This window comes from Meleagris gallopavo, chromosome 11, assembly GCF_000146605.3.
Source record: "Meleagris gallopavo isolate NT-WF06-2002-E0010 breed Aviagen turkey brand Nicholas breeding stock chromosome 11, Turkey_5.1, whole genome shotgun sequence".
NCBI classification, from domain to species: domain Eukaryota; kingdom Metazoa; phylum Chordata; class Aves; order Galliformes; family Phasianidae; genus Meleagris; species Meleagris gallopavo.
In genome coordinates this window covers 9,590,442-9,614,027 of record NC_015021.2, presented here as the reverse complement: position 1 = coordinate 9,614,027, position 23,586 = coordinate 9,590,442, and the positions used below count along the sequence as shown (strand labels likewise).

Here is a 23,586-nt window from a genome sequence, read left to right as displayed (position 1 = left end):
CGGGAGGCGGCGGGGGCTCAGGCGCTTTCTCCTCTTTCCCGCAGTGCTCTGGAGGCTCGCGCAGGGCGCAAGGAGCAGCCGCAGGGCCGTGCTGCTGCTGGGCCTCTGCGACGCGGGGAAGACGCTGCTGTTCGCCAGGGTGAGCGCTCGATTCGGCCGCGTGCTCGGTTCACGACCCTCAGTGTGCAAACGGTTGGCTTTATTGCTGGTGTTGTTTTCTCCTCTGCAGCTGTTGACAGGCAAATACCGAGATACGCAGACCTCCATAACCGACAGCTCTGCCCTTTACAGAGTGAGCAACGGCAAGGTGAGCAGGCAGCAGCAGCGGTGCGCAGTGCTTCAGTTGGATGCCACTGGCGTTTTGTGCTGAGGCTCCCAGTGCCGAGATGCGCTTATGTCTCTCGTGCTTTGCAGGCTTCCAGCTGGGAAGCAGCCCTTGCTTGGCCTCTGTGGTACAGCTTTCTGTTAGTGCACAAGGAGAGGGTCGACGTGGAGTAGAAAGTAGGTTTGTGAAAGAAAGAGCCTCCGGAAGAGCTTCATTTGGTCCCCAGGGGGGTTTGATTACTTTCAGACCCTGGTTTATTTTTGGTTTGTGACAATCTTTTTAGTTTCAGAAGCATTTCTGTTTCTTGCCGGGTGCACACGTGGCAGTGAAGCACAAGGTGGCAGCATGGTGTCTGCTGGTGAATTGTGAAAATAGAGGATGCTTTTCTGCCTTTTCTCTGGTGATCTTTATTAACAGTAGTAATAGCAAGAGATTCAAAATGGTCAGAAGGACTGCAGTTCTTTTTTAGTGTCCCTGGGACTTAGCAGACAGGACATATTTTGAGGGAGAGGTGCTGGGATGCTGTGACAGGCTGCTGCTTTTCTGGTTGAAAATTTCTGTTGAAACACAAAAGCAGCCCAGAAGACAGGGTCTTACAAAACATTCTCTCCCCTCTCAGTAACAACAGGTGTTATCCTGAGAATGCTGATGTGGCCCTCAGTGGCTACATCTTGATTAGGAGACCTGTGAGAGGCACTTGTTCTCTTTAATGTCACTGTTTCGTCTGTCTAGTTGCCTATGGAAAGAGAAATATTTACTGCTTTTGATTCAAAGAGCATCTTGCGAGGCTGTTCTTGTGTTATTTCCAGCAAAGTTTTGAGTATTTAGGTTGATCTGCAGCTTAATTTCACATAAATTCACATTCAGAGATTGTGGGGTTATTATTCCGCATCAGGGATTTGCAGAACAGGAGTTTGTGATTTTGCTGTGCAGAGATACACTTGCTAACAGAGAGAGTAAATCTGCTGGTGTAATGACCAAGGAGCTCACAAAGATTTGCCACTCACACTGTGATGTGTTTGGTAGTCATAGGGAAGAGAGAAGCGGACTGAGCATGCTCTTTTCTCTGTGATTGTGCTCTATTCTGTCAGCTCTGCTGCATGGTTTGCTGGTGTTGGCTGTCCTTACAGAGTCCTGGCCATGAGTGTTGTTCCTCTGCAATTTCTTTTGCATGTCAGAATTTTTGGGGGTGGTGGAGAGACTGCATCCTGGGGTGGATTACACACTTCTGTCCAGTGTGGGCTTCACTCATGTGCTTCTGCCCTGGCACAAGCTAACTGGAATCTGCTCCCAGATTGGTTTTCTGCAGGGTGTGATTGCCATTACTCCTGGTGTAAGTGTTGCTAACACCCCTCTTTTCTGTTCCTAGAGCACTAATGTGACTTTAATCGATCTCCCAGGCCACGAAAGCTTGCGGCTTCAATTCTTGGAGAGGTTCAAGGCTGCAGCCAGGTAACATGGAGATGGACAGAGGTGGTGGTTGGGCCAGGTGGTGTTAGTACCAGGGATGAGACACGTGAGGGTGCAGTGAGCCAGGTAGGAGTTTTGCAGTGTGTGTCCAGGGAGTCAGAGCAGTCAGAGCACTGCCTTGTGTTGCTGGGCCATAGTGTCCCGATTGCCTACTTCATGGTAAGGTAGGGGAGGTAAGGTATGGAGAAATGCAGTGGGGAGGCTTAGGACATGTAGTATGTCTTTGGGACAGAGAGGGTTTCCTGCTGGCTATCAGTACAAGATGTATTTCAGTCCCCACGTGCTAACCTGCTTTTTGTGTTACAGAGGTTCATGTCTTACATGTGTTCTTTTTCTCAGGGCCATTGTGTTCGTGGTTGACAGCGTAGCCTTCCAGCGGGAGGTGAAGGATGTAGCTGAGTTCCTGTACCAGGTTCTGGTTGACAGCACTGTTCTCAAAAATGCACCCGCACTGCTGATTGCTTGCAATAAACAAGGTATTGGGTGCTGTCCTGAAGGTGGAAACGGTGATTTGGTCCTCGAGTGATTATTAGGGTTAATGCCCTGTGTGGCAGAAATGCTAAGTCACAGCCTGAAGCAGTGATTGAGCACCTGGTGGAAAGCAGGGTCTTCCTGAGGGGAGCTCAGGTGCACACAATGTAAGCCTGCTGAAACCAGGATCCACCCCCTCCAGACCTCATTTAAGTGTTGGTATAGTAGGAGTTGGGGGTATTTCATTGGAGAGCCCTGCCTATCTGGGGCCTTCTGAAGATAAGCAGATTTTTTTCTTTGTTTCTGTATCTATGGCTGCTGCACTTCAGCTTATCTTTACTTGCAGAAGCATGGGACTCTGCCACCCTGCTGTCATTGCTGTGTTTTCTGTCACGTTATATTGTTACAGTATGCATGGTGAATTTCTTAGGGGTCAGGATTTCAGCAAAATGAAGGCAGAAAATTAGTTGTAGACTGAGACTGCTCAGCAAGGATGTTTCTAGCAGCGATTGGAAGAATTCTTAGGTCAGAAATGTCAAATAGCTTTGCAGAAAAGCAGCACTTGAAGAGCTAGAGCTCTTTAGACAGGCTTAAGAGCCCAATCTCTACAGCTTTTCCTGCAGAGATGTGGATCCCTGTAGGACAATTTGAAACTTTCTGCTAGTGCCGTGTTTGCTTTTCTAGTTTTTTCTTGCAATATCGTAGGAATGTCTTGGGACTTTCAAGTTCTAGGAAGCACTGTGCTGAGCTCTGTAATGCCAGGACAGGTGAGCATGCTGGGCTTTGTTTGAAGTGATTTACTGCCCTGTTTCCAGACCATGAAAAGAAATTAATTCCCTGCCTTAAATCAGGTCCTGGGATTACTCTCGTTCCTACCAACAGATCTAAAGCTCTTCTGTCCCTTATCTTAGCACAAGCACTACTGCTGTTGTCCCATTAAATCTTATGACAGCATGATATGATCAAGCCTTGCTGTACCTTTAGGAGCAGAAAGCAGATTCTGACATAATACCAAAGAGCTAATTATTTCCTTTTCTGTTTTCTGTCTAGATGTCACAATGGCAAAATCTGCAAAACTTATTCAACAACAGCTGGAGAAAGAGCTGTAAGTGTGAAATTGGATCTTAAATCATCCTCTGAGCTTCTGCCTTCTCCTTTCTATCTCTTCTGCCTGTGTTTAGTGAGTCTTTTGAGCATATCTGTGTTCACTGAATAAAAAGAAAAGTCTATTTTGCTTGTGGAGGTGTAATCAGGATGAGGGAAGAGTGTCCTTGCTAAAGCACTAAGATCTAGTAATGTTCCTAGCTTTACAAAAAAGAAGATAGGTAGTGTATTGTTTCCTTGAAGCTATAGTGTGGAGAATGAATGCCCAGTGGCTCATTTGTAGCTCTTTGGTGTCCAACGAGTGTTCCTGGGATGCAGCTGTCTTGTTGCTAGCCTCTTTGGCCAGTGGGTGGCAGCAGGGTGATTTGTACTGTTGTGTTTTCACTGCTGAGTACCCGACCTTCCCTTCTGCAAGACAAAGTCCTGGGTAGAGATTGCTGTTTGCATCTGTGCCTGATACAGCTTGACTTCCCTGGCTTTGCTTCTAGTGTGCCAAAAGCCATCAGACTGCAGTGCCTCAGTACCCTTTTCAGGCTGTTGTTTGTCCCCATGCTGCCTCTAGTTTGCACTTTGTGGGAGCAGAATGTCTGAGTGTGAGCAGTGAGGTTTTTCCTCCATATGGGTGGCAGGTTGCTGAGATGCTGCCACAAGATGAGGGGCAGGAACAGCAGCAATGTTGCAACCTGGAGTCCTTGGTCAGGCACTGCTTGCTGAAGCACTGGGGAGGCTGGACCCACCTCTCAGTCTCCAAAAATATTTGGCACGTTTAGGTGGCTATGGGGTGAAGATCTGCATGATCCGCTATGTCATGGGTGCCTGTTTTCCCAGTTAACCTGTCAAAACTGCAGTTTTGAGCACTGTGGGCCAAACATCCTTCTAGCTTTAGGCGCCTTCAGTCAGACAAGCAGCTCTCACAGTCTGGGTTCATTCCCTACCAATTCAAAGTGCCTTTGCCTATTTAGAAGTTCTGCTTCTTTCACCAAACCTATGATCTGTCTTTCTCTCTTGAGCCTCTCTCAGTTGTGCCTTGCAGCAGCTGTTTACAAGTGGACAAAGTGCCTGTCCCTGCCTGTGCCTCGTGGGGCAGAGCCATGGGTATGCCTCTGGGGCCTTCTGTCCCTGGTGTTGCTGATGTCCTGCTGACAGCTGAAACCAAAGCATCTCTGGTTATGCTGTAGGTGTCATTTTGCTATTTCACAGTTCCTGATCTTCTCCTTTCTCTTTCTGCAGTAACACCTTACGAGTGACCCGCTCTGCAGCCCCCACCAGTCTGGATGCCTCAGCCACTGGGGGCCCTGCTCAGCTGGGGAAGAAGGGCAAGGACTTTGACTTCTCTCAGCTGCCCATGAAGGTGGAGTTTGTGGAGTGCAGTGCTCGTGGCAGCAAGGGAGAGGAGGGAGATGCTGACTTTGAGGGCCTTGAGAAATGGCTGGCCAAGATTGCCTGAACAGAGGAGGGCAGGGTGAGAGGGAGAGACCTGAGGAGGTGGGAGTTTTGGGAGTGAAAGAAAATAGATGGTTTGAAGTACTCGGATCTTACCAAAGGAGAAACTGAAAGCTGGAAAAGCATTGCGTCGTCTTTCTCTGCTTGGGAGCATATAACAACTACTGGTGTGTTTTCTGCTGTCTCTGTCACACTGCCACGTTTTTTTTCCTCTCTCCTCTACTTTTTATCCTGTGTTGCTGACTCTGCTGTGGCTTCTGTGTTTCCTTGAAATCTTCTGCATTTTTCATCATCCAGCTGCCAGGCAACTTAGGAAGGAACACACTGCGAGGTGAACCTGTAGTTTGTCCTTTTCTGCTTTGTTTTAACATTGCTTTGCTGTTGCTTTGTGGAGTGACTGATCACCTCCTGATTTTGACTTCTTTCTGCAGCTTCTTGCTGCCTGGGAGTGCTGCCCTGACAGAGTGCACAGATTCTCTCCGTTGGGTAGTCACTGGGATGAATATAAAAAGCTGTTGTCCTCTTGTCTTCTATCTCCTTATTTTTCCAGACTGGTGTAGTAAAGCTTCTGTGGACCTGGAGTGACTTGTTAAATTTCAAAGGCAAGCTGGTTGATCTGCCCTTGTCACTGTGCAGTGCCTGTGTCTGGCTGTGGTGCCTGTGTCTTTGGTTGATTACTTCTGCTGGACAGTTCTTGGGAGTTTTTCTTTCTGCCAGGGCTATGTCTTGAAAGCTTGTTTCACTCTGTTCTTCTTCCTGTACTTCAGGCCCTTCTCCAATGGACCTTGTAAACACACTCCCTGTGAATGACAGTTACAGAATGGTCCTAGCTTGAACCAATGAAAGTGGCATATTTTTGGATTCACATGTATGTTAGGAGTCAGATTTGTCATGCCAGACACTTGCTGTTCTGTCTCCTGCCTGTCTCCTCTCCGGTGTCCACAATAAAGAAACCATTTTGCTATTATCATCATAGCAGTTGCAGCAAAATGAATAGAGAAAGGTGAGCTGATAGCACATTACTGTGAGCACAATTCTTCCTTATGAGGAAGATGCTCAGTGGAGAAGAACATGTGATCTTTTCCCTGTTTGAGGTGATTGAAGCCAAAGCTGCTGCTGTGTGTGATCTCATCAGTTAATCTTCAGGGAATGCCTGTTGCTGTAGCTCTTGGAGAGGCTAAGCTGGCTGCTCTGAGGCTTGGAGTGGGATCTGAGTCAGTATGTCTTAGACCTGAACTTTCCAAAGGACCTTTGCTTTCCTTTTTCTTTGCTGTAGCCCAGAACATTGGTTGTGTAAAGGGAGAACTTGCAGAAGCATCTGTATTGGTCAGGTGGGAGATGAGACCCTGTGCTTCAGTTTTTCCTTTCTGAACAGCAGCCTTAAGACACTTGTCAGTTGCCCTGCCCAGCAGCGTGATGCTCTGGTGGGATGCTGACTCCACACATCTCTGTGAGGAGGATTGCTCTCCAGGATTCAGTGCTGGGAATTGCAAGGTCCTACTGCATTGCAGTTTTTCCTCTCATTTTATTGTTTCTTGTTTAGTTCTAGACAAGGAGCAAACTTATGGCTCCCAATGGGCCTTTTCTGTCTTTTGTGGGTTTCTCTCTGGTTTAGTGCTTGTTTAACGGCTCGTCTGATCTGTTATGTTCTTTTCCTTTCTTTCTGGGCATCCTCTGAGTTCTTGTAGTATTGCCAAATGTTAGTATTGATGGGAGGAACGAAAACAGGCTTGAGCAAAGACCTGTGCTCATAGTGGAACTCTAAAGATAAACTGGGAGATGTGCTGTTCTACATAGGAGGTGGGGAGGATTATACTTAGGGAGTGTGTTACATTTTGGTATTTGTTGCAGCCAAAGCATTGCTGAGGTGTGTTTGTTGTGCTTCAACTCCTTTTGCTGGAGAGTATTGCTGTTTGAGTGGTAGTTCTGCTTGCTAAGACCTACCTTCTTTGAAAGCAGAGACCGAGCATCGCCATCTGGTGGGATAAAGTAGCATGAGGCCCTGTTTGGTTTTAAGTTATTCTTTTTGAAAAATATTTCTGTAATAAAGCATTTGACTAAATGTTTCTTCTCAAGTCAATTCCTGGTTTGGTCGTTCTCTATTGCCCTTTGCCTCGACTCCTCTTAGCAGCGTTAGGGTGCTGAGCTTCCCTGCATGGCTCCATCCTCCCCACCCTGTCTTGCTGCAGCTTCCCTCCATCTCTCCACCTCAGCTTCAACACCCAGACCCAGTTCAGCCCTCCAGACCTAGCTCTATTCCCCCAGGCCAGTTCCATCCTATCATTGGGGCAGGGATATTCCCCCTTGCCTGCCCATAGGGATAGCTCTGAACAGGGTGGGGGTGACCAACACAACACCACATGGAAAATTGACCTTTATTAAAAAAACACAAACAACAACAACAACAAAAAAAACCCCACAACAGTCAAACCCATTCCAAAATCTTTTGTACTAAACCACAAGTGATGACTTTTCATGTCCATGTTGACCTGTACAAGAGAGATGGGCAGGGGCAGACAGGGAAGCCCCTAGGACTTGGCAGCAATCTTGCTTGCTCCTATCCTGTCTGGAGGGCAACACCTGGCTGGAAAAGGCACAGCGGAGCAGGACCATTGCTTGCATCTGTGTATGTGGGTCCAGGCTGGAACACAGCCCCTATCTGCCTCCTGCTTCCTGGGAGTGCAAAGCAATTGGTGAGTCTTGGAGGAGCTGGTCCCCAATGTGCCCAGAGCTGCATCCAAAGATGGGACCAGTGGGGATTGTCCTTTGCTGGGAGCACAAAGATGCCCTCTCCCCAGGCTGAGTTGTCAGGAGAGGAGTGAGGAGCTACTATGCTGATGTTGCTCCAATACAAAAGAATGAGAAATCAACCAAATTCCCCAAAGGGCAAAGTGCTGGTGGTGGGGAATGAAGTGCAGTCAGTCTTTGCTCAGTTACACCAGGCCGGCCGCCTTCTCCTGCACATTGTACTCTTTGCTCCTCTTCACCTTCCAGCCAATGAGGGCAAGGAGGATGGTGCCCACCACTTTGTATCCCATCTGCAGCCCCAGGTATCTGTGAAGAGAAGAGGAGGGAGATGCCCTATCCAGAGGTGGCTCCAGGTGGCTTTGGGGACTGTCACCGTGGCAGCTCCAGGTGCCACAGCTGGGGACAGGTACCTGTTGCGAAGGAAGTCGTTGTTGTAGTAGGCACAGAAGCGACGCAGTGAGCACTGTTTCTGCCAGTAGATGCAGGAGGAGTCGATGAGGGCACCAAACATGGCTGGAGCTGGGAGCCAGGCTTTGGAGAAGAAAGGGCTGGGTCAGGCTCTCTGCCCTTCCTGCCAGCTTCACCTGCTGCCTCCAAGGAGGTCACATGCCTCCTGTGTCTCTAGCAAGCTTTAGCCTGCCCTGTCACCCCCCCAGCCTCATCAGGAGGCGGTCACTCACCCAGCAACCTCATCAGCAAGAACTGGACGCCAATGGCAAATGACTTCTCATCCTGGTTCACCACCCTGCAAGGGAGAAGCCAGGTGAGGTCAGAGCTGGTGGCAGCAGTGCTCTCCTAGTTTCACTGTCAGGTTCATAGCCATGGACCCAGTTTCTCCCTCGTTCTTCCAGTTTGGAATGGAGAAGAGTGGTTGAATGACTCCGTGGGGATTAGGAGGAGCTCAGGTCTGCACCAGAGAGAGCTGCTGGGATGAAAATTTGTGGGATGCTACAGCATGGGGTTTTGTGTTCATGCGAAGCTCTACTCCATTCTCCCTGATATAAAATGCAAGGAAGAGCATTGCTGAAAGAGGAAGCATTCTACTGTTTAGGGAATTGCCATACTTCATAGCCAGGGGTGTGAAGGAAGGAGTTGCTCTTCAGCAAGACAGTCAAAGCATTAAAACAAGGGGATTCCTGCTTACTGAGACCCTCCTGTTACTGATGAAAGAGAAACCTGAAAAACTTGGTCAAATGGTGAACAAGTGTCCTCAGATCTTTACGCAGCTGAAACTTGTTGCCCCACAAACTCCCCTGCCCACTGCTCACCGTAACACCATCATGTAGAGGGGGTTGTGACACAAGCAGGCCACCAGGGCAGCGAAGGAGATGAGGAAGATGGCAGGGAGGAGCATGTGGGAGCAGCTGAGGGGACAGGAGCCCGTCTTGGCAGAGGACAACCCGTTACCGGCAGAGATCTGGGAGCAGTTTCTGTAGATCTGTTGGAAACATTCGAAAACAAACAGACAAACATGTAAAACTCCCCTAGTCATGCTATGAGAGGGGTGGAACATTGGCACAGGCTCCCATGGGGATGGTGGAGTCCTTGTCCCTGGAAGTGTTCAAGAAAAGGGTAGATGTCACAGTGAGGGACACGGTCTGGATCACAGGCGTGGATTGGGATTTGACCTGATGATCTTAGTGGTCTTTCCACTGTGGAATTGATTCTGTGGTTTTATGTCACCAGACCACTTGACAAAGGAGCAATGGAAGCATCAGCTCCAATGATATGGCCATGACATCCTGTTGGGTATCTTGACCCCCTGCAAGGGGATGTGCCAACATTCCCCTACTTGTCCCAGGCCTTTCCAGCCAAGGTAGGGCCTGCCTACCCTCCAGGTAGACCCAAGCCTCCCTGCTCAAAAGCAATTTTCCTAGGAGATCTTCCTAACTGTAGTTTCCTGAGCAGCCTAATATCTGCTCTCCCATGACCAGGGTTGAGGTTTTGTAGCAGCTTTCTTCATTTTTAATTTGACTACTTCGTGGTCACTATGGCCAAAATGACCACCAATCACCACCTCATGCCCAAGACCTTCTCTGTTCAGAAGTGACAGAGCTAGAAGGGTTAACACCCTGTCCCACTCCTGCCATGGGCTGGCTGCTCCCCACCAGCTCAGGCTGCCCAGGACCCCATCCAGTCCAGCCCTGAGCACCTCTAGAGATGGGGCACCCACACTTCTCTGGACAGCAGTGCCAGGGCCTCACCCCTCTCTGTGTAAAGAACTTCTCCTCCTTTAGTTTAAAGCCATTATCCCTTGTCCTATCAAGTTGAAGTCAACAAGGGCAGTTGATCTAGAGGTCTCTCTTAGTTCCTTAAAGAATAATTCAAATATCTAAATGGTTCTACCACATCCAAATTCCTACAGCACTGCAATAGTCTCCACTTTGACCATCAAGCAAGGTGCACTCATTGCAAAACCTCAAACCTTCTGGAAATGCTTTGGATCTTGGCATGGCCACAACAGCTCAGCTTGGTGGCCACATCCTGCTCCTGCTACTCACCACCTCTCTGGGAGCTGAGGAATCAGTGCTGCTGTTGGTGCAGCCAGCAAAGCAGGGTGAGATGTACTCCACGTTGTTTTCTCCACACACCGGGTGAAAGATGTGCTCGGAGCAGCGGCACCCACTGGGTGCCTTAACCTGTGGCTGGGAACTCTGTGTTCTGCCAAAGAGAAAATAAACAAAAAATTAAAATAAAATAATAAAAAAAATTAGAAATAGGGCAGAAAAAAAAAAGTACCCTCCCCAGTCCTCTTCCTATCTAACCAGTTTCCCTGTTCCTATGTGTGCTGGGATGCTGCCAGAAGCAGGCTGGCCTTGTGCCAGACCCCTATCCCCTGCAGGTACCTCTGCAGCATACAGGGAACTTAGCAGCCTGTAATTATGTTATGTCTGCAAACAAATGCTCACACACTTCTTTTTTTTCCCTAGCTGAAAACTAATCAGCAAATGCCTGGAGAAATGTTATCTGGGCTCCATCCAAAACCGCACAAACAGATGTGCGAGGAGCCCCAGCTGGAAACGCCATCCAGACAACAACTGGAAATGGGCTCACTTCCAGACAAACCTGATGACAGTGTGTAAGGCAAGAGGATAAGCTGAATGATCTGTTCTGTCTTGCCTCACTACCCAAGGGAACTCAGCTGTGGGAGCAGCACCCTCTGCCTGCTGCCCTGGGGTCCATCCTTGGGCTGGTGGGCACCATCCACCTGGTTCACAGCACCTGAAGCTCAAGGGGAATGGTGTTTTCACATTTCAGGGCTACAGCTAGGAGTGGTCAGAGCAGCTTGGATATTGGACTCTTGCAGGTGTTGCAGAAGGAGAGGCAGAGGGGAGAAGATGACAAAGCTGGGGCTGTGGGAAATGGAGAACGCAACTGTTGTTGGAAGGCATGTCCCTGCTGAAGTCTTTGATGAGAAGGAAGGGTCTGCTTGGATGTGACATCCAAAGGGACAGTCCCTTGGGTGGGTTAGGCAATGCTGTCATGTTTCTGCTCCTCTCCAGCCAGCATGAGGCAGCTGCTGCAAATGGGAGCACTGACAACTCCAGTATGGGCCTTTCCCAAACAGTCCCATGACTCTCATGGACTCATGTCTCAGCATGCAGACAGCAGTAGCTCTGCGAGCTCCAGAGCTGCTAGAGGTTGAAAGATCTACCAAGTTCCCCAGACCCTACAGCTCCATGTGGCCCATCTCATGTGCTACACTGAACTGCAGGAAAAGCTGAAGGTGAGCTAAGGACAGTGGCTGCAAACATGAAATCAATCTCTGCCTTCCTCCAGCATCCTTCTTGTCATGCAAGTCCACCTACCAGCCTTCCATTCCATTAGCAAACCCCATCAAGTCCAGTGAGTGCTAGCAGGGCTAATATTACCAGCAGGAGATGAGCACTGTGAAGCTAAGATGCTTTCCAAAGTATAGCAAGTGGCATCTGAGCTTGAGCTGAAGGCACAAAGTCTTGCTCTCACGCAAAAAGCCAACAGGGATGCCAACAGGGATAACAATGCCTCGGCAGACTATTGTATGATCCTGAATTAATATTACGTGCCATACAGACCATAGAACAAAATATGAAAATGCTGTCCAAGCATGAGTTTGTTGTTTTGTTTCTTTTTTTTTTTTTTTTTTTTTAACTGGGCATGAAGAGCCCTGTCCCTCACTGTACCATGGGATGGGAGCTTTATCGCTGGCAAAGGGAAATGTGCACAAAAGTTCCTTGCAGATATGCTGATGGTGCAAATGACCTGTGCACGATGCACTTGACAGCAAGCCTGGAGTGGAGTCTAAATATCACTTCAATAACTAAAAAAAAAAAATAAATAATAATAAAATAAAATAGAGTAACAGTCAAAGGTTTCCACCCAGACAAGCAGAAAGGTGACGTCCAGCCGGAACAAGAGCAGCGTGTTACATGTGGACACGGGCACTAACACTACTTTCTCCCTAGAAATCCAGGGCTAGAGAGAAAAATATACCCTGAGAAATCAGGAATAAATGCCCTTCCAAGTTCTCTGTGCGGTACAGTGCTTATCTCTCCTCCAGGAGTGACCCCGTGGTTAATCAAGTCAAGAGCTGGAGAGGAGAGGAACACAAAACTCGGAACAACCCAAGTGCTTGTGTTACCTGGAGGGGTAGATCCCATCGACGAGCCCTGTGGAGCAGCCCATGAAGAAAATGGGCAGGCAGATGAGGATGGAGAAAACCAGTACCACCACGGAGAACCGGGGGATGGCCCGGAGGGAGAAGGCGAAGCGTTTCATGATGATTCCTCCTAAGAGCATCCCAAGTGCTGCTGCTGGCAGGTTGACGGCTCCTGCAGAGGAACGAAGGCATCAGGCAGGGGTCCTGCCTGCCAGACACCTTGCTGCTGGCTGGAGGTCAGGGACCTCATGGTGGCTGGGAGAATCCACGGACTGTTACTCAGGATAGACCAAGACCCAAACAGTTGGCACCTATGAGGAAATCTCAGCCTCAGGAGCTTCACTTGGAGATGTAGAAGCAAGCTTTGGTGCATTATCACTTCTTTCAGCATCAGAGCTACGCAGACCTGCTTCACCCATGTGCATTTCCAACAAGAGCTGCTCTGGCCCCCAAGAGCAAGTGAACAGATGTGGTCATTCCCTGCTCACCGATGAGAAAGTTGGCATAAGAGGAGGTAGCACCGTACTGCTTCTCCAGGAACTTGTTGAGGAAGGTGGAGAGACCCGCAATGACAGAGGAGAAGCTGCACTGAGCAAGCACCAGGAGGATAAACAGGGGGTTGAGGAGCAGCTTGAGGAAGATCTTCGGGAATCCTGTGAGGAAACATCAGGAAAAGCAAGTTTTAGCTACAAGGTCCAGACATGGCTCCTGTGGCTGAGGAAGAGAGTGTGGTTTCCTGATGGGACATTGTGTTCCCCTGCCTGGCCAGGACATCCTGGTCTTGCAGCCCAGGCAGACTGACTCCAGGCCTCTCAGAAGCAGGTCTGTTTATTTGGCCTCTAATTAGCTTTCCTCTTCTAGCTGAGTGCCAGCATCCATCAAAGCTCAATGAGATAGAGAAGAGGGGGCTGATGGCCACAGGATGTGACTGCAGTGGATGGAGAGGGAGTGACTTCAACTGGAAACAAATCATTATGAGCCTAAGGTCATGACACAGTCCCTCTCACCAGTGAAATCCCAACAGCTACTCATAAACAAGATGGTGAGCCGAGGCGCAGCAACCTCAAGGCAGCAGCTGGTGGCACTAGCAGCCCCATGGCTCCTTATGGAGCCTCATGTCATGTAAAAACCTCAGAACTACCATCAGAAATGATTCAAACCTCAATGCTGATGACTAAGAGCAGGAGGGAAGCAGCGTCCCTCCTTCAGCAGTCATAGAATCATTAAGGCTGAAAAGGACCACTAAAATAATCCAGTCCAACCATCCACCTACCACCAATACTGCCCACTAAGTTCCTCAGTACCAGATCTCCATGGTTCTTGAGCACCTCCAGAGAGAGTAACTCCATCGTTTCCCTGGGCAGCCCATTCCAGTGCATCACCACTATTTTGGAGAAGTTTTTCCTAGTACTGAACCAGAACTTCCCCCGGCACAACTTGAGGCCATTCTCTCTCATCCTATTAGTTCTTAGGGAAAGATGGTGCCCATGTGCTACGGCCTTGGAGAGTCCTGACTGGAGTCTCCACCCAACACAGGTGAGGTCAACCTGTAAATGCCAATATTGTAGTGTCTGCCCAGCCCAGGCTAACATGGGATACAGGCCATGCCACCTCCCTGCATCCCCATTCACCCTCGCCTGTAAATGTCAGCTCTTTACTTTTGATAAATTCCAGCAGGGAGATTTCTTCAAATTCCCTCTTCTCCATCTTCCTCAGCATGCCATCCTCTGAGCTTGGGTCCTGGAGAGGAAGAGAAGAGCATCCAGCCATGAGAGGAGCGCGGGTGCCTGGCTGGTGCAGCCCTGGGACTCAGCAAGGCCAGGGAGCAGCAGAGCCCATCATGGGCATCTTTGACTTTTGAGTAGAGCAGCAAGACTCAACTCAGAGAGATTATAAGAGCTTGGAAAGCTTTGAACTCTGACCAAAAGGAAGATATTGCTTCTTAAGTTCTGAAGAAAAAAAAGGGGAAATGGAAGTTGGAGACAGGCCAGCTCCGGTCTGGTGGGTCCTTAAACTATAATCCTGAAATATTTGGGTTTTGATTTTGACCTTTAAAGAATCAATGGTTAAACAAGACCAAAAATCCCCCAAACACTATTTTTTTTGAAACAAAACCAATGAGGCTTGGCTTTGAAAATACTGAAGTGGAATGTTTTGATAGCTCTGTGTCTTTTCTTATTTGTTTTAATGGGAAACCTGCCTTGTTTCTTTCCTATTTTTTCCAAACAAAAAGCCCATTTTTCAAACAGTGACTATAACCTCACAGAAGGCATTGTGGTAGGGTGTTGAGATACGGTCGTTGCCATTGACAGGGAGTGGGACACTCTGGGAAGGTGAAGTCACCAAGGACAGACCCCCTACCAAAGAGGAACTCTAAGAAGACCTGCAGCCACCATGCTACCCTGGTAAGGTCCTCCTGAGGTGGAGTCTCACCTTTCCCTTCAGCATGTACCGAGGGAAAAAGAAGTAAGGGATGGACGTGAGCACCAAGCAGCCGGAGGAGATCAGCAGCCCCAGCCACCAGGCTCCGATCCACCGCTGGTCCTGCGAGGTCAGGGTCACTGTTGCTGCAAGACACAAAGACCCGCCATCAGAGCTCTGCCTGTGCAAGTCCAGTGGTAAAAGGGGAAAACGTCCATGTGAATATGGACAAAATGGTGTGAGCACAGCCTATGGGTCTCTCTGCTGATGTGGCAAATGAAGGGGGGTGAGAGCTCCTACAAGCTCATATCAAGATGAGCTCTGGCTTCTGGGAATCAGTGAGTCCCTCTGTCCATATATGTGGGTGTGGATGAGCTTTCCTCATCAGTCCCCACCCAAACAAATGGCCTCACCAGTACCCAAGGGACACATATAATCAACATCACAGCACACTGATAGCATGGGCCCAAGCACTGCAGCCAGACGGTGACAGCAGGGCCCTGGCTCCAACCTCCTCTACCCAGGCACACAGTTGGGTTGGGACCATGCTATCTTCCCTGGCTGCCCAGGTGAGATGGGAACTGGGAAAAGGCACAGCCATTTTCCTGGAAATGTCTCTTCTCCCACCGCTTCAGGCTCGGTAACTCACATAGTCTCGTGCTGGCAGAAGAACACTTCTAATGAGAATGGCTTCCGAGTGGACAAAACTGTGGGTGCTCACACCCTTTGTCCGGAAAAAGGAGGAGAGACAAGCACCGCTCCATCCCAGCGTGGACATCCTCCGGCTGTTCACCAGAGGTCGAAGGCTTGCTTGGTTTGGCACACGTAGTGCATCTCCCCATTGCAGGGACTTTTTGGGAGGGCTCAGGGTCGGCTTCCTGCCCAGGACACAGAAGTAGTGACCCCCACCCCACTGAACAATTGCCTCACTGCCCTGAAGGCACCGATCCACTGCGGATGTGGACGTCATCATGGAGCGACCGGGCAGGAGATGCTGCATCTCTCTGCTGCCACAGGGTGCGAGCCAAGGCTTTTTGCTGTTTCCTGTCTTGGGTTCATTTATTATTCTTATCAGGCACGGGACAAATATGTCAGGCAGGCTCTGATCTCCCAAAGGAAACACAGGAAAAGCCACATTATTGATGAAGCCAGGGAGAATTCTTTAGTGATTAAATTACCAGGAATAATAAGCAGACACAGTGGACAGAGGAAATAAGTCCCATGGTAGTGCCAGCTTGGTTCCATCCCTGCAGATGCTGGTGAAGGGTGGTGGGCAGGAGATTGAGTGGAATCATAGGATCACTGAGGTTGGAAAAGACCTCTAAGGTCATCTAGTCCAATGTTCACCTACCACCAGTATTGCTCACTAAACCACATTCCTCAGTGGTTCTTGAACACCTCCAAGGACAGTGACCCCACCTGGGCAGCCTGTTCTAGTGTCTCTAGGAGCCACTCTCTAGGAGATCTTTCTCACATCCAATCTGAATCAAGACTTCCCATGGACATGCAGGACAGTGGCTGCCCCATGGCTTTCTGTCTTCTCCCTGCTGGATGCTTCAGGTGTTCCTGATCCTCTCTGGCACTGTGCAGTACGGCACCTCCTCAGCATGGGAGCAGCAAGCAGCAATGACCACCATGCTGAGCAGGACACTGAGATGTCCCTGCTGCAAGGCACTGCTTCCATGGTGACCTCAGGTCCACCTGTAACCTTCCTTGTGGGGAGATGATGGAGAAGTGACCCTGGAACGCTATCCCAGGTTCATTTATTTGGGTCACAAGAGTAAGGAGTGCATTCTACCTCCAGTCCTCTCAGAGCAATCCTCTGTTTCACAAAGGCTTTTAAGAAGACCAGCCCGACTTGGGAAATACTCACCCATGTCAACTCTGCCAATGTCCACGAAGAGCCGCAGCACCACAGAGCCCAGCAGGTACCCAAACGCGGGGCCAAACACTGCGATGGCAAAGAGGATGGCTGGGAAAAAGAGCAGAGTGTGAGTAGATCACAGCCTCATTCAGACATGGAGAAAGAATGATGCTACAACATGCAAAAGAGAAAAATCATAGGATCATAGAATGACCTGGGTTGGAAGAGACATTAAATATCACTGAGCTCCATCCTTACTCCCCACCAGCTCAGGCTGCCTAGGGCCCCATCCATCCTGGCCTTGGGCACCTCCATGTTTGGGGCACCCGCACTCTCTGGGCAGCAGTGCCAGGGCCTCACCACCCTCTGAGTAAAAAATGTCTTCCTCGCATCCAACCTAAATTTCCCCTCTTTTAGTTTAAAACCATTCCCCCTTGTCTTTCCCGTTGTCTTGTGGATTTGCTATACTGACAGTACTGGTGGTTCTCTGTGACCAAGCAGGGAGCTGCAGGAAGGTAATGATGTGGCTCTGGGGCTCCTGTGGTGATTGAGACTCTAACCCTCACATAGAAGGCAAAAAAAAAACCCCAAAAAGCAAAGCTGTCGCTTCACTCTTTTAGAGATAAGCAAAAACTGTTTGTTCAAAACATCAGTGGAAGTGAAACACGATGACTCAGGGAGAGCAGAAAGGGCAGTAAATCACCCTTGGTTCTTCTGACCTACTCCTGCCCCAAAAGCAGATAGCTCAGACCAAACCCATGAGGTCAAAATGTTTCCTTTTGACTTCTTTGGAATGAGAGGATCTGACTTTCCTTCCTGGAAAAAACTCCTTGTTCTCCTAAAACATAACAAAACTCAAGCACCAATGGCATTTACACTGTATTGAGGCAACCTAGATGCACAGAGACATTCCCATGGCCCTAAAATGACTACCTATGCAGTCAGGAACAAACCAGCCCTTTAAAGCAGCTCCTCAGGGCTTGGCCAGTGCCTGTCCTTGGGAGCCCAAGCCCAAAGGCTCTCTCTTCTCCTTAAGTGCCTATCTTATTTTGGAACATCCGCTTTTATTTCCTAAATCACGCTGACGCCTTTGGCTGCTTTGAAGACATTGTTTGCACTCAGGGGGAATCAGATTTTTTAAATAACTTACAGTATCAGGTTTTCAAATAACCAAACTTGAAGCTCATGTAGGCACACCAGCCCCAGCTGCCTACGTTTTCCATTCCCATGGAAAAAGGGCAGTGTAGATCGATGCCATTTCCCATCCCTTTGGGCTCAGAAGTCCTCCTGAGCCCGGGAGCAAGCATCAGGCAGGGTCAGATGGCCAATTCCATGGCAAAGTTGTCAGCTTTGCTGCAAAACCTGCATTAACCAGCTCCTATATGCCATCATACCTCTGGTTAAAGCCCGATGAACTGATGCTTTGTAAGAACAGGAGAAGGCCTCAGGGAAGGCTCCCTTACTACTTCTGCCCATGGACGGTGGAACGTTCTCCCAGGCGTTAACACAAGTGAGAAGCTCCATCTCAGCCATCTCATCCCCTTGCTCTTGTTCTTTAGCTTCCCAACACCCACACCATAAACAAAACCCTACAGAGAACAGCTGGCTGACAAGGAATGGGGCACCGTCAAGGGGATGACCTCACCTGAGTCCCTCTGTATGCTCACCCTATGCCCTGAAGGCCAGGAGTCCCTCTCCAGCTCAGCTTGAATGCCTGAAGGAAAAAAACTGACACAAAGCAACGCTCTTCCCACTCACCAACATACAGTGGAGAATTGTTTGCTTCTGCAAAGTCATCCACGTAGGAGATCCCAAAGGGCTGGATGGGAACTGTCCCAATTCCAGCCAAGAGCTGAGCGATGACCATCATTGCCCATATGCTGCTGGCCTCCTTCTGAGGGTCCTGGGTGGCATTTGGGCACACAAACTTGTTCTCTGCGTAGCAGAGCTCAGCCTGGATCTGGCTCTTGTTACCTGCAATAGCAAAGAGCATTACAGAGCTAAACACACTCCTGCCTCCTCCAACTCCTGCATCAATCCTGCTGGGGAGTGTAGTGATAAATTGGCTCAGGCTGACCCTAATTCTCACCTCCCAGCTCAGGCTGACCCTAATTCCCACCTCCCCTCTGCACAGCTGCATTAAATCTGCAAACATTAGGTGTCTTCCAAGTCTCTTTCTAGGCGCATGCTGTTGGAGTTGGGATGGATTTCTTGTTTTGTTTAGCACTCCTCATCACCTTTACCCCCCTGGGGTGCTGCACTCAGCTCAGGGTAGCGAAGAGCCCAGCTGTGGGTTTTATCACATTAAAGAAGAAAGAAGCAAAGTAATTTTTGCAACTGCTGAGGAGAAAGGTCAGCCCTGCAGCCCCATTCCATTAGTCACATTCAGGCTGTCGGCGGAGAATAAAAAGCTCTTCATTGTGTCTGCAGCAGTGCTGGGCTCAGCCAAGTGGCAGCAGCCCTTGGACAGACGGTATCGGAGCCGGTGGGAAAGTGTAAATATTCAGCAACGGATGGAAAAACCTGTTTTGCCTGCAAAATGAGCGTGTTACTGAGCAAACAAAGTAAGCTCTGGTCTTCTCCTGTTAGCTCTTCCTCTTCTGGCTTTTTTTGTTATTACTGATATTTGTAATTTTTTTCAACATTTTGATTGCATCTTCCTGACTCGTATAATACCGGTGGATTTTCTATGCCTCTGAGCAAGCAGAAATGAGAGATCCAAATGCTTGCCCGGTGAGTAGGGCCTCTAACTGGCATATTGTGGCAGTACATTCCTAATAGTCACCACAAAATTCCTGATGCGAGCTCAATTGCAGCTGCACGGCCAGGAGGGTCTGTGCCGCCAGACAGAAGGAGCCTCTTTGGCTAATAAAGATTTTATGGCAGCAACAGTGAGAGCCACAGAAGTTAAACAAGGGCAATCTAACCCAGGACTGGTTTTTTCCGTGCCAATGTTCTGTGCTCACTGGTGGGACCATGAACCCCGGTGTTGGGTGGCACCAGCCTTCCCACACCTGGCAGAGCAGAGCTTTCCTGTTCAGGGGGAGCAGGGATGGGAGGAATTTGTGAGCAGATCTCTTCCCCGTGCTATGCTCCCTGCCCATGCTTGGAGTCCCATTGTGCTGAGCAGACGGACCGTGAACACCTTTTCTGGTGGCAAACTCACAGCCAAAGCGACCCAACGGCTCCCTGACAAAGCCATGGCTCCTGCCTTTGCCATCCCCTTGGTGATACAGCATGGGGACTGCAGCTTGGCTGAGTGCTGCATTCTGAAACGGGAGCTGGCATCATGCACACCAGCTGGTTCCCAAAGCCTGCCCAGTTAAATCAGAAGCCATTAAGTCTCTTACTGGCTAGAGCAGGGATAGGGCATGCACATCAGCCCTCCTCTCTAAAGCCTTCCCATCAGCCAGATGGACTGCTTTGTCCTCAGAGCATGTGACAGCCAACACACACCATGGCTACAAACATCTTGAGTATACACCAGCCATCCCTACAGAACTGATGTGGGCAGGACTGTTGTGGTGAGAGTACCCCTGGGAATTAGAATCATAGAATCGCATAATCATTAAGGTTGGAAAAGACCCTTGAGATCTCCAAATCTAACCCCACCGTGCCCACTGACCACGTCCCTCAGTGCCACATCTCCGCAGCTCTGGAACACCTCCAGGTGGCTCCCTCACCTCCCTGGGCAGTGTGTGACAATGCGTTTCCTCTCTTTCTGAGTTTTTTCTAATATCCAAAATTTCTAAATGCGCCATTGCCCTCCCCCCCTAGAAAATCACAGAACTGAAGAGGTTCATCCAAAGTTATAAGGATATAAGCATCATCTCCAAAAACAAAACTGTGGCCCAAGCAAGATATCCAGAAGAGACAGAAGGGATACCCTGTGCTATTATCACATTCAGAAAGGGTTGCAAAATTATGCCAAAGTTGGGCTTCAAATACTAAATCTGTGCCTTAAGTCCCTCCAAGCACTCCAAATTCTGTGTGGGGTGGATACAACCACCCTCCCCTTTTTGGGGAAGCACGGCCACCTCTTTGCTGGTGGCCTTTCTTTGACTTTTGCAGGCAAGGTTGAAAGTGGTGTCACCACCCAGAACTGTACAATGCATTGCTACATCCTGTATTTGTGCTTTGTGCTCATAGTTTTGCTCCTGTGAGATGGCTGGGCCTCAACCAATTATGTGTGCTCCTCCAGATGTCCCACAACACCATAAGGTATTTTGGGAAGACACAAGGAGGAGGAGATCAGGACATCTGAGTGTGCATAGGATGAATAGAGGTTGTTCATCCCCACACCAAGACAAGGTGGAGCACAGCACTGGCATGCCCACGGAGGATGAATTGAGGTTGTTCGTCCTCACATCAAGACAAGATCTGGTGGAGCACAGCACTGATGGAGGATGAATTCAAGATGCATATATCTGTAGTGCCAAGAGTGATGTTAGCCCTTAGCCCTTGGTTTACTCTTCTCCTGTGCATGGCCACTGCCCACACGGTCTCCAGAACCAAGGGACGATCTCCAGCTCTGTTTTCTCCTAATATCCCCTCCTCAGGAAGGGTGAGGGCACTTACCAGCACTTAGTGTGGTGTATTCGTAGGGGTCTGAGAGAAAGTGGGGCAGGGTCACCAGGAAGGCTCCCAGTGCCAGCAGCAGCCCCCCAGCTCCAATCACCCGTGGGCGGTGCACTCGACTACCAAAGTAGCTGACAAAGATGATGAGGACCACATTGCCAATCTGGAAACAGCAAAGTGAAACAGAGAGGACATTAGGAGATGTAACAGAGAAGTCAAGTCCCCCATGATCATGTCCTAATGAGTAGAGTGCTTGTTCAGTCACTCATGGTTCCTAAGAGCTGGAGCAAAACAACCCTCAGCTTCACCCCACAGATTCGTAGCAATCACTGCTTCCTTCTTATCAAAAGCCAGCAGGCCTCGGCTCCCTGTGTGCATCCCTTGTCATCACAGCCTGCTTCACAACCTGCCTGGGATCTGGGGCTCTGCTCACCACCCATATGTTCCCCGCTTCATAAGACGTGGCAAAAACCTGATGATTCCCTCAAATCCAGCAAGAAACTTAGTTCATCACCTTCATTCCCATAATTCTAAGCAAACACAAGATAAGGTACAAAGTACAGCTCATTGCAAATGTTTGTGACACTAGATGTTTGCAGCTACAGACATAATCAACAATCTCATTTTCCTTGATCAGCTGAGAGATGTGTAAATATGCAGTCTATTTGGTATACTAACTGTAGCTTTCAGGCAACAGGACGAGCACACAAAAATCACCACTACGTGGCTTTTTTTCAGCTTGGGACAAGTTATACATTATGTATAGCATGTATATATCCTTTTTATACATGTTAACATGGGCTCCCTTCTTTGTCTCTTTGTGGTTTTTGTTCTTGGAATTGCTGCAGACTAGATAAGCAAAGATTCCAATCCAAGGGATGCTGGATTTTGCTTTGGTATTACATCTCCAAGCATAAAGTCACATGAGTTTTAATAATTTGGATAAGGAGCGCAAGGGTTACTGATGTATTGCTGCTGTGAGCAGTAGAATACTTTGTAAGACATTGTTATGTCAGTTTCAGATGACACGCTACAGCTCTCTACAGTGAATCTCTTCTTTTTTGTTGTTTTGGCCTAGTTCCAATCAGTGAGAAGTCCTCCACTGAATTTTTCTTTTAACCTTGGGTGCATGCATTGGTTGGGATAAGATCTGGGCGCCTACATCTCCAGGAGGATTCCCAGTGCCCAGAGCCCATTGGTCAAAGATCCCATGCAAGAAGAGCAGCCATAGGCAAGGTGGGCATCCAACAAGCACTTTTTTGGCTGTGCCATCAAAAGAAAGTCTCTCCCAGCAGGGCTTTTCCTAGCTAGCCTCGAAGAGCTAGCAAAAAGGATGTAATTTGTGACAACATTGATCCAGAGAATTTATTCCAGAGGAGTAAGTGAGTAATGGCATATACCTCAAAGGGTTGCATATCAACCATACTTCCAGAACTGCCTAATGATCTTGTCATTGAGTGGCCACTCATGAAGTGTCAGGTTTAAATCAAGGCTGTTTCCACACTTAATAAGCTGAGCTGCACTTTGGACACGGTTTAGATTGAGGTCAGCTCAGTAACTTGACGTCAGTGACAGTGCTTTGCCATAGAGCCATCAAGAGCTAGGAGAGATGGGGGGAAGGGCTGGATCCTGGTGAGACCAGGAGAACAACCCTGAGACCCTATTCTGGGAAGCTCCTCCTGTTCCGGACACCCCTTGGGGCCACACACAAGCACCTCACCCAATTACCTCATGTAAGCTGGAGATGAAACCCGATGAGAGACTGGAGAGCCCGAAGCGCTTCTCGATGGTGGTGAGGCTGCTCTTGAAGTTGGCACTGTAGAGGAGCTGGGACAGCTGGAGGAGGCCATGGCATAGCACAAACACCTGTGGGCAAGAAAGTGTCACCCCAATCAGTACCACCAGCTGCCCTGCCAACAGGTAGCTGTTGGGCACCATGCCCTGTGTGAGGGGCTTGGGATACGTATGCACAGGGACAGAGGTGGTCAACATGGCTGCACTGTTGGCATGCAACGATGGTGTCACGGTGCCATACTGCAGCCAAAAAGGAGCTGCTCTGCTTTCCATTCCCTGAGTCCCACTCCTTCCCAGTGGTCCCTTGAGTTCTCGTGGCTGTAAGGCAAATTGGCTGGGGGTGCTGGAGGAAAGCATTTTTAAAGGCCTTAAACACCCCAGAGGGAAAGAACAAAACATGCCCAATGCCTTCTTGCTGCTGGAAGACCTCCGTGGTATTCTAAAAACAGCATCTTTCCCCACGCCAGTCTTGGGGCCGGGCCAGCAACCCAACCAAATGGACACACAGCATCCCTGGAGTAGAGGAGGGAATACAGGAGTTGATAGGTCAGGGCAGGAGCATGGTGGGAAGAGACAGGGTGGCCGGCGAGAGGGAAGCATTCCTGACTGGGGATGTGGAGGCAGCTCACCAGTGTCTTTTGATCTATATTTAGACAGAACAGTTTTCCTTTATTTTCTTTGGAATGGAATGTGTCCTGTCTGGTGCCAGAAGTATTTTAAAATCATTTT

The 23,586-nt window shown here is 49.1% G+C and overlaps 2 protein-coding genes across 2 annotated transcripts; one reads left to right on the top strand and one right to left on the bottom strand.

Annotated features, from left to right (window-relative positions):
- Window positions 1-4: 4 nt before the first annotated feature.
- On the top strand, window positions 5-6,888 carry SRPRB (SRP receptor subunit beta; the record flags this gene model as incomplete). Its single annotated transcript, XM_010716696.3, has 6 exons — window positions 5-139; window positions 230-307; window positions 1,695-1,777; window positions 2,135-2,271; window positions 3,317-3,371; window positions 4,601-6,888. Coding segments are annotated over 6 exons (705 nt in total), but the record flags the coding sequence as incomplete, so codon positions are not given.
- Window positions 6,889-7,268: 380 nt separating this feature from the next.
- On the bottom strand, window positions 7,269-23,016 carry SLCO2A1 (solute carrier organic anion transporter family member 2A1). Its single transcript, XM_010716533.2, has 13 exons — window positions 22,792-23,016; window positions 21,064-21,226; window positions 18,244-18,459; window positions 16,495-16,593; window positions 14,634-14,767; window positions 13,859-13,940; window positions 12,689-12,853; window positions 12,183-12,372; window positions 10,063-10,222; window positions 8,830-8,999; window positions 8,242-8,306; window positions 7,972-8,092; window positions 7,269-7,867 (listed from the first exon to the last, which is right to left on the bottom strand). Exons 1-13 carry the CDS (start codon window positions 22,999-23,001, stop codon window positions 7,747-7,749), a joined length of 1,896 nt encoding a protein of 631 aa, XP_010714835.1. The 5' UTR covers window positions 23,002-23,016; the 3' UTR covers window positions 7,269-7,746.
- Window positions 23,017-23,586: the final 570 nt, after the last annotated feature.